At 37.9% G+C, this 18,475-nt stretch overlaps 2 protein-coding genes across 4 annotated transcripts in view; both read right to left on the bottom strand.

The window, feature by feature from the left end:
• Nucleotides 1-3,271, bottom strand: part of Epb41l5 (erythrocyte membrane protein band 4.1 like 5) — a 102,546-nt gene extending 99,275 nt beyond the window's left edge. For 2 of the 3 annotated variants that reach the window (XM_028771510.1, XM_028771508.1), the window contains exon 1: nt 3,111-3,271. The gene's annotated coding sequence lies outside the window, so the exon portion shown is untranslated. Of the gene's footprint in view, nt 1-2,745; nt 2,930-3,110 lie in introns of those variants that run through there. The other variant, XM_028771509.1, reaches the window with a different exon arrangement.
• A 6,566-nt stretch (nt 3,272-9,837) lies between these two features.
• The window catches only part of Ptpn4 (protein tyrosine phosphatase non-receptor type 4), a 154,064-nt gene continuing 145,426 nt past the window's right edge, over nt 9,838-18,475 (bottom strand). Inside the window, exon 27 of the mRNA XM_028771480.1 lies at nt 9,838-14,415. Coding sequence (XP_028627313.1) covers nt 14,329-14,415 — 87 coding nt within the window. The 3' untranslated portion in view covers nt 9,838-14,328. The remainder of the gene's footprint in view (nt 14,416-18,475) is intronic.

Below are 18,475 nucleotides of genomic sequence, written 5' to 3'. Positions count from 1 at the left end.
GCATAAAGTCCAGGAAAGTGGCCTGTCCCTGTCTCGGCAGGAGAACCGGCTTCTAGAGGCTGTTTCTGACATCCACATGCGCTCTCTCTGACAAGTGCGCTCCCTCTCCTCCCTCTCCCTCCCCCTCCTCTTTCCCCCCCCTCAGACACACACACACACACACACACACACACACACACACACACGGCTGTGATGGCTGAGGTCTTGGTTGGATCTCCATATAACAGGAAAATGGAGAGAGAATGCTTATATACATTTTCAGACACTGTCCTATTTGAACAAGTTATTAAACTGTATAGACTTCATGTAGCAATTCTATTTCTAAGCTGCAGGAACAAACATTTTTCTTGGCCTACCTAACTTAAGAGACACACAGATAAGCTGGATGGTGATGGCATAGGCCTTTATCCCAGCACTTGGGAGGGAGAGGCAGGTGGATCTCTGAGTTGGAGGCCAGCCTGGTCTACAGGGTGAGTTCTAGGACAGCCAGGGCTACACAGAGAAATCCTGTCTCTAAAAACATAAAACCCAACCATCCAACCAACCAACCAAACTTCACAAATGTATTTATCACAATGCAAAGAATTAAGGGAGTTACAATACACACACTGGTTGTATCCATCTGTTCAACAATACAGTTGTCCCTTTGATTCCAGCACTTGAGAGACTGAGGCAGGTAGATCTCCTGAGTTGGACGTCAACCTGGTGTACATACAGTTCTAGGCCAGCCAAGGTTACATAGGGATACCTTGTCTTAAAACAAACCAAACCTGTCTAAGAGTGAAAGCTAAATTTATAGAAAAATAGATGAAAAATAAAACTAATAGAAAAGTGAAAATAATATTATTCCACTTCTGAGATATAATCCACATCCATCCATATAGAAACTACAAACTGCAGATGATTTAAGGGAGATTCTCTTCGTAGAGTAATAAGAATATGTATTGCTTAAGTTTTTAAAATGTTAAAAAAAAAAAAAGCTTTGAGGGTTAGGTAAATAAAAAAAGTGTCCCCATATTTCTGTTCCCCCATTCCACCTGCCCCCAATCCTGGTCAGTGCTGAAGCTGGTGGATTGGTGGATTATCAGCCTCCACAAATCTGATTCTCTTTTAAATCTTTAACAGCCCTGGCTCCTCCTCCTGGGCCTCTCTCTAGCTGTGTGCTCTCAGCTCCAGAGCTTTGCTCAGCTCAAATGTCTAATTCCAGAACTTTCTTACTAACGGTTCTATCTTCCTAGGAAAATCTTTGTGTATTCTATCTCCCATTCTTCTCCCTCTTGAGAGGGTCAGCTCTATGTTTACACATGTAATTTTATTTCCTCAGAAAAGTTCTCTCTGATCCTGTGGCTGAATTAGATGGCCCTGTTATGGTAGTAGGCAGACTTTTCTTTATAACACGGAAAGAGACTGTAATTAAATATTTAATTGACTTCTTTCTTTTTACTGGCTATCCTCCCTCCTACCCCCCACCCCCACAAGGACAGGGACCTAGTCTGACCTATCTACTGACCACACAGCTATCGTGGCAAAGTTGCTATGATACAAATTAGACAATCGATAAGAAAACTAATGTAATAGAGTAAAATGACACAAATTCTAAGATGACAATAAAAGAGACTCATAAAACAACTCCAGCCCCTGAAGGCAGAAGCAGAATTTTAGATACCAAGCCAATCTGGGATATATATATCAAATTCCAAGCTAGCTTGGGCTCCATAGGGAGGAGACACAATCTCTAAAAAAGCAACTGGAAATATGGAGTTCGGAGTTACAAGTACTCTAATAAATTTAATTTCTGACTTTTCAACAATGAGTTTTCTTTTCAATCACAGACATGCAAACTGAAGTGATACATTCCCTTCTTAGCCAAGAGCTGCTTTCCACCACCCCAAGTTCATCCATTACTGACTTGCCAATTGCAATTGCCAATTGTACCTCCTCCCCTTTTTGGCTCTTCCTGTTGCAGTGCTAAGGACTGATCCATGCTTTACCACCACGGGGTATCTCCAGCCAAGACACTGATTTTTTTTTTTAACAGTAATATTGAAAACCATAGAAAATGTCCTAAAATTATCAGTATCTTTCATCCCAGTTACTCCCGTAAAAGAAAATGTAACCGAGAAACTAAACGCAGGAACATAATGCACATCGCTTTCCAAACCAAGTTATCCTAACAAAACAAAAAACAGGTGCCAGTATTTAGATTTACCTCACCCTAGCGCGCTCCAGAACCCTGGTTAGGTTCCCAGCATTGAAAGAAAGACGAAAGAAAGACAGAAAGAAAGACAGAAAGACAGACAGACAGACAGACAGACAGACAGACAGAAAGAAAGAAAGAAAGAAAGAAAGAAAGAAAGAAAGAAAGAAAGAAAGCGAAAAGAAAGAAAAAAGAACGAAGTGGGGATTGGGGAGAAAAAGAAAACTAACAAGCAGTGCGCAGTGCCTCACTCGGCTCATGCTGCAACTGGGGCTAGCGGAGTTGTGAATTACATTCATAATTTCTTGGTGGACTTATTTCTAATTCTTAAAAACAAAAACAAAAACCCACTACTAATAATTTTGAACTTGCTAAACAACTTCGGAGACTGGAGTCTTCTTGCTCTTAAAGGAGAACCCGGGAGACTAAAGTAACCACAGAGACGGACACAATTATTTTCTACCCACGGGAGGACTCAGGATTACCCGATGCGCGCCACGCGTGGGGGCGGGGAGCGCGCTCGGCCTTGGCAGTTCCCGGGAACGCACCTGCCTCATACGATTCCCAAGTTTCACTCCACCGAGAGCTAGCTTGCACGTCCGGTCCGGTCCTAGCTTGCCCACGATCCTGGTGAGGTGACACTCGAGACGGCTTTCCCCTAATCCCACGGCTACACGGAGGTCAGGGGTGACCAGAGTTCCTCCCACGACGCGCGGGACCCCGGCAACGCGCTCGGCCCTCGGCGGCCACCGCGCGGTATCGCCCAAAACTCAGCGCCCAGCCCCATTGGCCGTCGCCGCCACTCCCTCCCAGCCCGCGGCGTCGCCCGGGGAGCCGGGCCGCCCACCCGGCAGGGTCGAGAGTCTCCGCTCCTTGAGCAGAGCCAACTGGAGACCCGGGGCCAAACTCTTACCTGTACTCGGGGGTGAACACCGTGAAGCGACGGGGACCACTCCGACTGGGGCGCGAGACCCTCGGAGAGAGACGCCCAGCTGGCTAGAGGAGAGGACGGGTCTCCAGAGACCTGGAGAAATGGCGGCGCGAGGCGTGAGCCCACCCTGCGCTAATCCCCGGAGGACCCCGGCCGCCCGCGGGCACGCCCCTTAAAGCCCCATCCAAGGTCCGCCCCCCGAAGGGCGGGGTGCTCCGCTCTTAAAGGGGCAATGGCACCGCCCCGGAAATCGGCCTCTGGAGACTCAATTTAAGCTGGCAACATGAGGTGGGGCCGACAAAAATAAAGAACTGCAGCTCACCTTTGATCCCAACACTCCAGAGGCACAGGCAGGTGGATTTCTGTGAGTTTGAGGCCAGCCAGGTCTTAGTGAGTTATAGGTCAGCCAGGACTGCATTATTTTTTTCTGTGTGTATATGTAAAGATATGCCACAGTATGAGAACAACTTGAAGAAGTTGTTCTATCATGTGAGCACAGGGGACCGAACTAAGGTCTTCAAATTTGGAGTGAAGCACTTTTACCACTAAGCATCTCGATGGCACTTGGTTTTATGTTTTGAATTTTTCACTTTCCTGGTAATATAATTTGAAAATGAAACGTAGAGTTTAGGATACAGTTCTGTGGTAGGGTGTTAGACTAGCCCATGCTATGCCCTGTATCCAATCCCTGGCACAGCAACAATGAGATGTTTCTATTTTTAATGTAGTCTGCTATATCTGTTTTTCTCTTACACAATTGTTTATTAATTGATCCAGCATTCATTTAAATGTTCCCTTCCTCACCTACCCCCAAATTCAAGAGATTAAAGTAACCTTTAGTCTGTAATGGGGAAAGAGAACAAACAAATACTTGTCAAGTGGTGATAAGGCCCCTGGAGAAAACGAGGCTAGGAAAGGGAAATAACAGAATGATCTTCGTGCACTGTGGTCACGGAAGGGAGGTCCTGAGTAGCAGGGCGACATTCCATTCATTCATTCTTCAGATAGTTTATCAAAATGCCTACTGTGCTGTAGGCCCTAGAGATAAGGAGATAAAGAAAGACAGGAGTCCCTCAAGGCAACCATAATTACAAAAGCCCCTTGGGGGCTGAGTAGTGAGTTCAGGGCCAGCACTGGCTACATTGAGAGGTTCTATCATAATTAAACAAATTATTTCATGGCCAAGTCTGTATGAGTTATTTCATGATCAAGCCTATATCATCCTTGTACCTATAGCCCTTGAGGCAGAAAGATCACTTAAGCCCAGAAATTTGAGGCCAAATCTACCTAACACCATCTCAAAACGAAAAAGAAAATGCTGTAGGATATATCTCAGTACACAAATTCCTTGGCTTGAAACATGTTTAATTGGCTGTTTATAAATTACGAAAGAGAGAAATAACAGTGGGTTGTGGGGTCAGGGAATGAAGGGTTGCAATTTTAAGGAGGAAGGCCCAGAAGGCAGTTGACTTCAGACCTAAAGTAGGTGAGGAAATAGCTCAGTAGACATCCCTGAAAAGCATAAACAGCAAGGGCAAAGGACTGCGTTGACCTACTCAAGGGCCCTAATTAAACTAAAAAAGCAAGGAGGGCGGAAGGGTCTGGAACCAGGGTTTCATGGGATCTTGTCAGAAAATTAGTGTGTATAGAGGGAAGATCCAGCTCACTGAAACCAGAGTACACAGTTTCTGGGGATTTGGCATGGTCCATGCCTGTACCAACAGCTCTTTCTGTTCCCATGGCGTTGCTAGGATATTGTCAGTTACCTGTGTGGACTCAGCTGGGGGCAATGGAGCAACAGCTAAGTACTACACATAGCTCTACCCATAGAGCCTTGGGGTGGAGAAATTAAAAACTGAAGTTCCCTGCGGATTAGGGACAATACCAAGAAACCAGCATCATTTCTGCTGCCTGGTACTGATTTCTAAAGCAAGTAGTTTCACCTGGTAGATGCACACACATCCAAATATTATGCAACATCTATGTGATGGCATAATTAAAAAGAATGAGTTGGGCTGGTGATATGGCTCTGTAGGTAGACACTTAGAACCAAGCGTGATGATTCCTTGATTCCCCAGGACTCACATGGTGGAGAGAACTGACTCCTTCAACTTTTCCTCTGACCTCTACAAAAGTGCTGTGTATATACATACATAGTCATTCATGCCACTCAACACCCCAAAATAACTTTTTAAAGAATACAATAGATGTGAATATGCTAATATGGAAATATCCTATGATGAAAAACAAAGTTACAGGCTATATCATATAATCCTACAAGCATAAATGTTTATGTATATACAAATATACATTTTCCCAGAAAGAAAATAAAAGAAATTGAACAGAGGTCATCGTTGGTGTGATGTGGCTTCCTATAAAAGATTTACATGCTCTGTCTTCATGCACACCGGAAGAGGGAATCATATCCCATTACAGATGGTTGGGAGCCACCATGTGTGAATTGAACTCAGGACCCCTGGAAGAGCAGCCAGTGCTCTTTACTGCAGAGCTATCTCTCCAGCTCTTCTCTCCATTTTTGACACAGGATCTCTCTGTGTTGCTTAGCCTGGCCCTGAACTCCTGGCCTAAAGTGATTTTCCTACTGAACCTTTAAAAATAGCTAGGACCACATGCATAGTGATGTCATTGTAACTCCCTTAATGAATCTTTTATCCTGTATGCACCCTAAAGCAGTTATTGGTTGCTGGCTGTAGTGGTACAGCACTTTGATCCCAGCACTTGAGAGGCAGAAGCAAGCAGATCGAGTGAGTTCAAGGCAAATCAAAGCTACCTGAAAACAAACACCTCCCTCAAACAAACCAAACCAAAACAAACAAAACAAAAACAAAACAAGACAAGACCTGGTAGTCTTTACTTTTTCCCTTCCTCTAAGATGTAAAACAGCAGGCCTGACTGTACCTGGGAAGATGAGATTCAGACTGATTTCAAGAGAAGAGAGTTCTTTTGAGCGACGACAATCCCAGTCTTGCTCTGGGATTACAGGAGGAGTAGTAGCTACAAGGAAGGAGACTGCAGATACTTTTTATTCTCTGGGGAAACAGGGAGATGGGTCAATGGCTAAGAAAGCTTCCTGCTCGAGTATGAGGACCTCAGTAAGGATTCTCAGAACTCATGTTAAAAGCTGAGCACAGGTGTGCCTGCAACCCTATGCTGTGGTGTTAAGAGACAAAACATGACAGGCTTGCTGGCCAGCTAGGCTAGCTTGAAAATAAACAGTAGGCTCTAGGTTCAGACCTTGTTTCAAGAAAATTAGGTGGAGATAGAGCAAACACCAAATGCCCTCTCCTGGCTTCTACAAGTATTAGCATAGGTGGCTGTACCAGTACATACACATGTGCATACACCACACACACATCACACAAAAATTCTTTAATTTTCCAAATTCTCTTTTAAAAATCTCTATTCTCCCCCCTCAGAGAAGAGGCACCATGTGTAGTACTGATTTTAAAAATAAACATCAGGTTTAGCATTCAGTCATCCTTTCTAACTGATCACTCATTAATGAATAAATCACTATCATCAGTCTAACAATAAATCCCCATAAAATAACCTTGAAACGAAGTCATTAGATTACTAAAGCACATCTTTATTGTTCAATTGAACATAAACAGCTAGGTGTTTTTTTTCTTTTCACATTTGTACCTGAACAAGTACTAAATCAAAATGAAATATAACCAACAAAATATCTGTAAATGCGTTTTGCATAATATAAATTGAGGTTAGGACTAAAACAGTTTCAATGCAAACCAGCATTTTTATCCTGTTCACTGTTGCTATGTGTGGATTGTTTAAAACATGAATGGCAGGAATTTTTACTGAAATTAAGACACACCCACAATGCCTTTCAGACACACAGTAAACTGCAATGACAAGTGCACAGTGATCATTTCAAATAGTCCAGTGTTGACCAAATTCAAGCTTATGCATTTTATGTTTTCATTCTTAGCTTCTTTGCCTCTTAATCTAAGACAAACCATATGGAGATATTTTTGTACAACTGGGAGGAAAGGTAGTCTACAATCTTAAGGGACTAATTCCATTCTGCTATTAGTTCAGTACAAACCATGAAATGGAAACAGAAATGAAAAATACTTTAATAAGGAAATAAACTAGACCTTTAACCAAGCAAATTCTGACTCCATATTTACATATAGCACCTATTACAAGAAAAGAAAGTTCCCAAATTAAAATATCCTCTACCTAAAAATAATTTTTAAACTACTGTTTAAAATAGTATTGATAAGTATAAGCTATCAGTCCTAAAGTTAACCTACACTGTAGAAAACAAGGACTAGCCTTTCTTACTTGAAAAGCTCACAGCATAGTTTAGAACTGGTGTGTTCTGATGCTGGAGACCACTGGGGTAGACAACTTTTTTTTTTTTTTTTACAGCAGATATACTATACTGGCAGAATATGAAAACAGCTTAATATAAACTGTTACAACATCATAAATTCTGCCCTTTGTCTTCCATATAAACTATGACCTCGTGGTGCAGTATCTACTTAATCTCTAGGTACTACACTGAAAACAAACAGATTTCCAAATATTCATGTGATGTCCACAAAATGCAGAGCAGAAAAACAGTTTTAGTAACAAAGCTTGGCTAAAGCTAGCTGAGAGAAATTAGTCCAGCAATATTGTCAGCTGGGCAGCCTCTATTGTATTATACAAATTACAGGAAAATGGCAGAGCTAAAATCACGTAGGTTACCTCTTAAATAGCAAAGAAGCTATCAAGAGATCATTATAAAGCATTTAAACTTGGGGCCAATCTAATAAACTCTACTACTAATCAATTGCTTTTCTGTATTTACAAAACTCCTAGGACATTTTTAATGTATAAATTAAGTCAGTAGTAAGCATGAAATAAAGTGCTATTTGAAAGCAATTTTAGTACTGAAAAAGGACCCACTCTATAGGATTCAGGAATGAGGAATCTTGCTAACTCACTGAAAAACTGGGAAAAATGAATCCAGAGAATCACAGAATTGGGCTGAATCTTCCTTCCCCAGGAAGGCAAATAACTTGGAATACTATATGAGTGGGAAACAAAAAATGTTTAAAAGGTAAACTAAGCCCAATTGTGACTATAGTGGATATGAAGACTTACAGCAGATGAATAGTAAATCTAGGGAAACCAGGAAGCAGCAACTATCTGGGCCAAAAAGGTTAAAGAAAGCTATCTCCTTGATGATCCTTGGCAGTGACTTTATTTAACAATGCAACTTCTAAGTCGTCATTTAGCAGCGCTAAACTTTGTAACTGCTGGGATAGAGGAAATCTACCACTAACCGTGGATCACTTTTTGGTTGTTCAGGGTACATCATGATGGGTTAAAATTAGTATGGATGGCTAGAAAAGTGTCAAAACAACGAATTCCCAATTTTCATCAAGTTTAATGACTGATAAATACTAGATTTAAAGGGGCTATTGAACAAATCATTCACACCTACGGGCACTGGTTTAAAAAGTCTTCACTCAGATGAATAAGGTTGTAAGTATATAAGCTACCACTATTACAAGTCAGGAGAGTTGGGCCCAGTAGTCTTACTATCCGTGTCGTTGAAGATACAAAGGGAGATGCGCTAGCACAGTCAGAGGCCTTTGCACATAGTTACTGCAGTGGCTCTCAGGCATGGGTTTCACATTCTCACAATGATGCCCCCACTGGTGGCTGTGACACTGACAAAACTTGGGAACTTTCCTCCATGGTAGACACATGCAGCAGCACACTGAGCCTAACACAAGTGTAGAAATCAATTACTTTACACTCAAAAACAGTATATACAATTTTTAAGAAACATTTCTAGAAATAAACAAAGCAATGTGAAAATGAATGTATAATATATCTGAAATATGCTTTGATAGTGACTACTCATTTACAATGAAATTCCATTTCTGCCAACATTTCATTTTACATAATGACTTGTGATACTCTTCAACCCTTTGCAGATTTTTTTAAAAACATGTATATTTAGAATCAAATAATAACTCTAACATTTGAAAGATACATTCATTTTCTTTACAGCATGAAAGACATACAAACATTATTTTATCCCTTTAAGCAATGAAATTAAAGTTAACAGTTTTAACCTTCTGTTCATAGAAAAATATTTTCTGTATATCATTTACATAATAATAGGAAAACTCTACAGTGTTTAATTCAAACTTTTATGACCTTAACAAGGCTTTCTTTTTCATCCTTATACTGGAAATTTTACAAGGCTCCAGGAAGTTAAACGTTTGAACTCTTTCTTAACAGTCTAGTTTTTTTTTTTTTTTTTTAAACTTTATTTATTTATTTATTATAAGTACACTGTAGCTGTCTTCAGACACCCCACAAGAGGGCATCAGATCTCATTGCAGATGGTTGTGAGCCACCATGTGGTTGCTGGGATTTGAACTCATGACCTCTGGAAGAGCAGTCAGTGCTCTTAACCACTGAGCCATCTCACCAGCCCCAACAGTCTAGTTTTTAACTTGTAATATTGCTAATACCTTTCTGCAAATGGTGTGCTTGTTTATGCACTGAACCATACCTAGCCAATACAACAGATGGACTACCCACAAGCAGCTATGACTAATGGCTGCCCATTTACCTTTGGAGGACTAAAAAAATAAACAATGACTTTAGAAATCAACAGTATACCATAGTAGAAAAAAAAATAAGCAGCAACACACTGGTATATGGAAACAGAAAATAACTTTATGGTATCTACTCAAAAGAATTCAATAAGGCATGAAAATCAAGTAATTGTGGGCTGGAATATATGGGTTGTTGTTTCTGTTAACATAGAGAAATATAATAATTACTACTAAGAGTAAATGAAATCCATGCAAAATAAGAACTGTGGTAAAAAGCAGAACCCAAAACATATAATTCTGGGACAGATTTCTTTTACTTTTAAAATTGATGAAATTATCTATTAACAATTAGCCCTCAAGAAGATTTACAATTACATAACTTTGTTTGCATGTATATAATTCTCTGAGAATTTCATAAAAGTCACTACGATTTGTGATCACACTGAGACACAAATAAATATCTGTTAATAGATTAGTAATTCTGATAGTTGATAAATTCAATCCACTTAATTATAATAACACAGCTGTTTTCCTTGGAGGAAGCACCACACACAGTTCCGGGAATGGCAGCTGGATGGTTGGTGCAAATGTGAGATGTGAGCGATGCTAACACAAAGTACTCGCTTTCTGGATACAGCACCTTGTAGGAAAGTAGACTGTGGGATTACTTAGATACATTTTGCTATATTACGGAGATATTTATTCCAGCAAGTATTCATCATCATACATTTACTAAAAATGACTTAAATACAAACTACAAACTTCATCAGAACTACAAAGTAATTACTATAAAGCCTGTAAACATATCCCACATTGTTGTAGTATAAACAACTTACATGAATTCAAAACTACTTTGGCAACTTTACCATCAGATATTTTAAATATTCAAAACACAGACATTAAATAGCATACTGCTATAAGTTCATGTTTCCTTCTCTCTTCCTGCTAAACAAGCTATATTTCCAATTTCTCACAAGTTCACATGAATATATTATTTTGAAGGTAGGTATAAGTTCTAAATCTCAGTTCCATGTTTTAAGTGCTTTAAAAATGCTTTCCTACTTGCAGTTCAGTTTTATACTACATGTGCATCAGCCTAAATATTTCACAACAGCTTATGCTAATCTGTCAGGGAAGCACCAGCAAACTGAGTCCAAGTCCTAATCGGCATCACTTTTGAAGTCTCCTTTCAAACTTCTAAGTTGTCAAAGGTTCGAAGTGACAACACTGAGCATGCTTCCCAAGTAGAAATAGATAACCTTTACAAGCATTTATCATATTCACAATTTACTGAAGTTATAGCCTAATACAGTGATACTAAGTTGAGAATTAGGAAACCTGAAGATGACCAGATTCTGCTAAATTAATTGCTGGGCCTATGGTCCTTCCTAACAAGGACATAGACACTGGACAAAACCTTTCAAATTTTTAGCTCTCAAGTTGTAGTATTACTCCTAGTGAGACAAGAGATTTTTTTGCTCAAATAACTCATTAGACTTGGTCAGACCTGCCAAGAGATATAAACCCCATGGTTAAAAGTCCATTCAGTCTTTGTGTACATGTCTTTATGAAGTACACATGCAAACCAATGCACTGATGTTTCTCTATGAAGGCACGTACAGTAGTACCCAAAACTTTCCAACAACTGTCCTAATGGCTTAGCATAACTGCATGTGAAGTCAATTTTCATACAATGCTACCTTTATTCTTAAGTAAAAATGATCAATCATTGATCTTTCCCAATTATTTGTCCCAGCAAACTTCACACAAGCTTTTCTTGGGCTGTTTATTCTGCCTCACTTTTGAATGAATCGATTAGTTTAACAAATACAACCTATTCTTTTTGTAAATGCAAAGTCTACTCTAACAGAGCATCTAGGTAGTGCTGACAAAGTCAAATGCCCAAAAAAAGAAGCAGAAAAACCATGTGAATTTAGAGAGGGAAAACTTTCACATTTACTTTTAGCATATACAAAAGCCCTGACTCACAAATACTGACTTTTTACTTGTAAGAAGAAATGCATTCTTTCTTGAGTTTGATAGAGTGTGGGCTTAAGGGTGGTGAGAGAAATGGAAAAGTAGTTTGATTCAAGAAATTTGGTTTTTGTCACACAATATTACATCATTATGTATGGAGTGTAGCACTACTTGGCATATGAAAACTAACATTTCTAGAAACCTATTTAGATTAATAAACTGATTGGGTGCTTAAGTGTAAAGGACAGTGTTATAGGTTAGGTAACTAGGAAAGTTTAACTAGCATATCCATATTAACAATTTGTGAAGGCTAAGTTTAGTTTAAGATCCTAATAAATGTTCTAAAAGGGCTGTTTTCACATATAAAATACTAATGGAGCATAGTTCTCAGATAAGAAATTGCTATGAGAAATTTAAATTTAATTCTACACTTGTCACTTAAAAACAAGCACTGCTGATTTAAAAGGCAGCAATACTCATAGCAGTGCTAACTATAGAGATGTACGCAAAGCTTTACATTAAAGAGCAAAGGAATCATGACACTGCCTTTCTATACAGCTTTTCTCTTTCGGTCTATGGTTGTCACCTTCTTCTACCTACACGGCAAGATTTAAAATTTAGGCTAAAATCCACCAATGAAATAAAATAACTTTATAATGTAGAGAACTCCAACTTGGTTTCCCTTTGTAACTTGTAATGATATCCTACCAGCCAAAATTACATTTGCCTCTGGGTAGAAAATGGAATGTCTGAGCATAATTATAGTTCACTGACTAACTTATATTGTCTTGCATGTGAAATCAGTATAAGGGGACTTCTGTTTGATGTAAAGATTATGTCTATTTCTTTCTTTAAAGAGCAAGACAAGAAATATTTATAAGTGACAATTTATTTGGTACCCTGGCAATTAATATTTAGAAGCTTAATTTCTGAATTTTACTATTATGGTTTCTGAATACATGAAACAATAATTTGTATTTAACTAAAGATTTTTAAATGTTTATCATTCCCCCAACTAAATAGCTTTCCAAAATATCTACCATTGGAACCTATGTTTTATTAAGACTATAGAAGTGATCTGAAACCACTAGCAAATGTATCCATTTTAACCATATCCTATGAAATAACATGTCAACAGGTGAGCAAGTTCTCACATTAAATTGTGCAATTTTAAAAATCTGTCTCCACAGACTTAAAAACAAGGACATCTATAATGGGAACTGGATCTTGCATCAAGATGGACTCACTGACATGCTTATAATTTAGTAGGCATAAATAAACTAGATGACAAGAAAACTGGCATTTTACTATTATGGAGGGTCACATTTAGAGAAAGTCAATAGTGTTTAATTCCTTGTCTGAAGAATCCCAATGAAAAGAGCAGTGTGAAGACAGCCTGATATGACCTAGAATGATGTTTCAGGGCAAAACTTTAGTTATACATGTTGATAACCCAACTAATTAACTTTGCCACTATATCTTAAGAGTACCAATATATTTATCTCTAATGTACATGTTAAACATCACTTTTTAACTTAAAATAAATATGAAATTTGAAGAATAAACCCTCTTTTTAAGTTAAGCTGCTAAACTTTAACCCCTGTCCCTCAGTAAAGGAATGTATAGATTGTGAACAATTCCATAGCAGCAGATGCACTCTCAGAAGAATACAGATATCCTGGCTTTTATGGCAAAATACAAGCAAGCACTGAGTAAGAAACAGAATGTCCTTACCCTTCTTTGTTTGTATAACTCTCAACATAAGAAGCTGTTTTTTTAAAACACTGTGAAGTTATTAAAAATTCATAAAACTATAAGAATGTACAGTATACATACATACCTCCTATGGGGGTCAAATGAGTGCCTTTTCATTAGACAGATATCTCAAGGCACTTAAGGGGTTAAGACACAATGCATGCATTCCTTTACATCAAGAATGTGAAATCACATGATTTGGAATAAGCCAACCTTATGATAAATATAAGTTACATTATTAAATCCAAGAAAATCCGTAGATTCATAGTTATTTCTATAAGATGCTGGTAAATGGACACTGTGCAGCATATCCTGGGAACAGCAAGTTCCCATTTTCTTCTCAACAGCAGGTCCCTACTGGGATGTCAGGGAAGATGTGCTGCATCCACAGGCAGTGTACTGGCTAATGTTGAGAATGGTATTGCTAACATTTGAAAAATAAATCTGGTAATCAGTAGAGTGAGTACATGAACCACTGAAAAAGACCAGAGCAGACTCCTGATGATTACTCCTTTTTGCTTTCAAGGTACAGGTGTGTAATAGAGATGAGAACTCTGAGCCTTGTCTGTGGCAATTCTACCAAAGGGGACTGCATGGCAACGCTTCAAAATTCCATAAATTACCCTGAACATATTCAGTTTCCACTATTTGTTCAGAGCAAAGCACGAAATAGTCAAACATGTGAGTAATAGGTTTTGAGTGACTTTTTAAAACTTAAAGTGCAGTAGTGCTGAAGTGCTCGAAGTCTTTTTGAGTCTTCACTTTTTGTGTGAGAGGCCATTTCCTGCAAGCAGTATTATGGCACAGTGAACATTAACAAAAATCAGTTTCCCAATACTTATTCCAACCTTTTTGTTTTCTTATTTATTTGATGTTGTTGTTAATGGTTTAACAAAGCCTTCTTCATAAACTTTCAAAATAGCTTCACATACAAATCTGTATTGACTCTGAAAAACACAAGTAGAAAAAACAGAATCACTACAAAGTCCAGAAAACCAAAAACTAACATCTCACTTATTTTGCTTATTAAAAAACTTGAAAAGTGAAAAAGAGCAGAGATAGAAGTTTTTGTCCAATAGGTAAAAGTTAAGAAAAAAAATAACCAAAAACCCTCATATAATACTTTGTTGGCAAAACCAAAGACACTGCTGGTAGGAATGTTAAAGTACTGAAACTATAAAACGAAATTCGAAAGTATCTAACAAAATAATATTATTTTAACTTTGGAACAAACATTCTTACTTCCAGGAAATTCAATCAAAAGATAAACTGGAAAAAAAACCCTGAAATTATATATTCACTTCTTTAAAATAGAAAAGTGGAAACCATTTAAGTTGCCATCAATTTGCTATGCAGATAAAGCTGGCTTTAAACTCAAGAGATCCTCCTGTCTCTGAGTCCTGAGTCCTGGGATTAGAGGCGCATGTACTGTGGTAAGTGTCATATTATTCTGATAAGTGAAAATAAGCAAGGCATTTCAGGGACAGAGGTTTACAAATATACTAACACTAGAAAGACTGAAGCAAGAGTTCCATAAGTTCAAGACCAGCATAATCTACATAATGAATACCAGAACAGCCTGTTTCAAGAAGACAAGGCAAAATAAAAAAAAAAAGCATACAACACCAACCAAAAAAGACAAGGAAGGGCTGGGGAGAGGGCTCAGCAGGTGAGCACACTTGTGAACAAGCATGAGGACTTAGACTCATAGCTCCATTGCCCATGTAAAAAACCGGGTATTTCTGGAAGTGCTGTAAACCCAGTGTGTCTGGGCAGAGACAGATCATTAGGATTTTCTGGCTGCTAGCTCAGCTCAAGGTACAAATGAGAGATCCTTTCTCTGTAAAAAATCAAATAGAGAATAACAAAGACCACCTATATCCTCCTCATATATACTTGCACATTCAATCTCTATCTTTGTCTTTCTGTATTTTAATATTTAAAACAATATTAAAAGGTGAGAGAGAAAAAATATGTATAACATATATAAAAGGAAAATATAAATATATATTTAAAATTTATTGTTAGTTTAACTTTTTTAAGGAAGAAAATAATGAATCTTTAAAGTGTTTTCATGAAAGAATGGAGTGGAAAGGAGCAGAGAGGAACAGAGATCAGGTTTTTCCTCTTCCTCCTCCTCCTCTTCTTCCTCTTCCTCTTCTCTAATGATTTATTTACTTTTATTTTTTCTGTGCATTGTTGTCATGTCTGTGTGACAGGAACTGGAATTATAGACAGTTGTGAGTTGCCATGTGGATGCTGGGAATTGAACCTGGGTCCTCTAGAAGAGCATCCCAGTGAGTGCTCTTTAACTACAAAGCCACCTCTCCAGTCCCCACCCTTCTTCTTTTATAGATTTAAAATATAAAACTGACACTATCCTAAAACAAATCAACAATGCCTGTATCAACCTGATGACATAGCCACACTGATCAGCTATTTGCAGGGATTTTAAGCTGGTAATTGATTATGTTTTGGAGTTATATCCAAAGTTCAAATAAAAGTGGAAAACCAGGAACTCTTCACAATCAGCACTGCCATTCTGAAACTATGGCAGGGCATGTAAATAAAATAGAAATTTTTTTTTAATATTCTTAGTCTTACTGCTGTCCTAGAGAAGATATATTCTTGTTAAACAAGAAAGGAGAAAAAGGTAGATAAAGTTGTTAAGTCCATAATACAATATGATACAATTCACATTATATCATGGACGTGTATGTTCAGACACATGAAAGTATAGAGAAACTTATCACTAATAAGAATACCGAATCCCCAGAAGTCAAAGAGTAGCATCTAAAATAACAGAAACAAGAATTACTAGAGAAATTAGTTTCCAAATCTGGGTCATAAAATATAAAGCTGGCTTATCAATCTTTTCTGTTATCAAGGAAGTTAAAAAGATATTATGGTCTTAAGAAAAGGACTTAGAAACTGAGGTTCCTGCTGGCCAAAATATAGGATAATTTTGGGTGCTATCGAGAAAAATATTGAAAACACATAAAGTATGTTTCAATTCATTCCCTCCCTACATGCCTCCCAAACAGGATCTCACTACGTAGCTCCAGTTTTCCTAGAACTCACTACGTAGACAAAGCTGTCCTCAAACTCACAGATATCCACCTGCCTCTGCTTCTGGAATGCTAGGACTAAAGGTGTGCACAAATACAACCAGCTAGGTTCACAATTTTTAAATTGTATCAAAAGAAACAAAAGTCAGTTGTTGGCACTGGAGTAAACCCACAGTGAGATCTGAGCTCGGTGACAGAGAGAGCACTCGTACAGCATGCACGAGGCCCTGGATTCCAAGCCAGCACTGTAAAACACAATAAAAAATAAAAAAAGCACTTGGAAATCAAGGGAAATAATTAAATATTTATCTTCTAAAAAAAAATCATTCTAGGACCTAGAGAAATCGCTCAGTAGTTAAGAGCTACTTTTCCAGAGGCTCTGGGTTTGAGTCCCAGCACCCATGTGGTGGCTTACAGCTACCTCTAACTCTAGTTCCAGGGAATCTGATTCCTCTTCTCACCTCGAAGAGTACCAGGAATGTACATGATACACATACATATATGCAGGTACATATATGCACATACATATGCATACATATATGCATATATACATATATTCATATACAAAAGTAAAAATAATAAATCTTTAAAAAATCATTCTAGTTAATAAATGAAGTGGCCTAACCCACTGTACACAGTGCCCATTTCTAGGCATGGAGGCCTGATCTATATAACAATGGTAGTCGAATATAGACATGGGAACAATCCAGTAAATAGGAATAATTTAAAAACCTATACTCTATTACATTGGAAAATATAAAAAAATTCACAAATTTCTAAATTCATACGAGACACCCACCCAAGTTAAGCGTTAAGCAAAGAAAAGATTTAACAACCTAAACAGACCCATAACAAATAAAGACATTAAAAACAGTAAAAAATAAAAATCCCAGGCCCAGATGAATTGATAGAATTCTACTAAATTTTTAGATTATCTCCAGCCAAAAAAAAAAAAAAAAGAAAGGAAAGGAAAGGAAAGAAGAAAGAAAAGAAGAAAGGAACACTTTCAAAGTTCAGTATTATTTTGATTAATAATAATAATAACAGTAATAGTAATAATGAAAACAACAGGCCATTATCCCTGATAAACATGAATAAAATATCCTCAATAAAATATTTGCAAACTTAAAACATATATCAAAAATATTATCTACCATGGCCAAGTTCACTTTACCCTTTGATGCCAGGATGTAAGTCCACAGATATATCATATGAATGAACTTAAAAATCATATGATCATATCAAAGGATGTTGAAAAAGCCTCTGAAAAAAACAAATGTTTTCATAACAAAAACCCTACAGAGAGTAGGACTGGAGAGAACATACCTCAAAATAAAAAAGGCTATCCATAACAAACCCACAGTCAACATTATCTTAAATAAAGAGCTCTGAAGCAATTCCATTAAAATTGGGAATGGGATAGGGTTGTCCATTATCCCCACCACTTTTCAAAATAGTGCTGGAAGCACTTGCTGGAACACTAAGGCAGAAGAAACTGAATACAAACAAGAAAAGAAGAAGCCAAACTACAGCTTCTTTTTTTTTTTTTTTTTTTGTTTTTCGAGCAGGGTTTCTCTGTGTAGCCCTGGCTGTCCTGGAACATACTCTGTAGACCAGGCCAGTCTCGAACTCAGAAATCCTCCTGCCTCTGCCTCCCAAGTGCTGAGATTAAAAATGTGCACCACCACTGCCCGGCTCCAAACTACAGCTTCTTACAGATGACTTAATATTACATAAGAGGTCCCAAAAATTCCACCAGAAATCTTCTAGAAACAACAAATTCAGCAAAGTGGCAATATAACTCTACTTATAAAAATCAAGAATCTTTCTATGCAGCAAGAACAACATGCTGAGAAAGAGATCGTATATATAACTCTATTCCCAGTAACCTCAAACATAAAATATCTAGGAAAAAACCTAACCAAGGAACCCTACAATG

The sequence above is a fragment of the Grammomys surdaster genome, unplaced genomic scaffold (genome assembly GCF_004785775.1).
Source record: "Grammomys surdaster isolate TR1022 unplaced genomic scaffold, NIH_TR_1.0 208, whole genome shotgun sequence".
Lineage (NCBI taxonomy): Eukaryota > Metazoa > Chordata > Mammalia > Rodentia > Muridae > Grammomys > Grammomys surdaster.
This window is presented reverse-complemented; position numbering and strand designations above follow the sequence as displayed.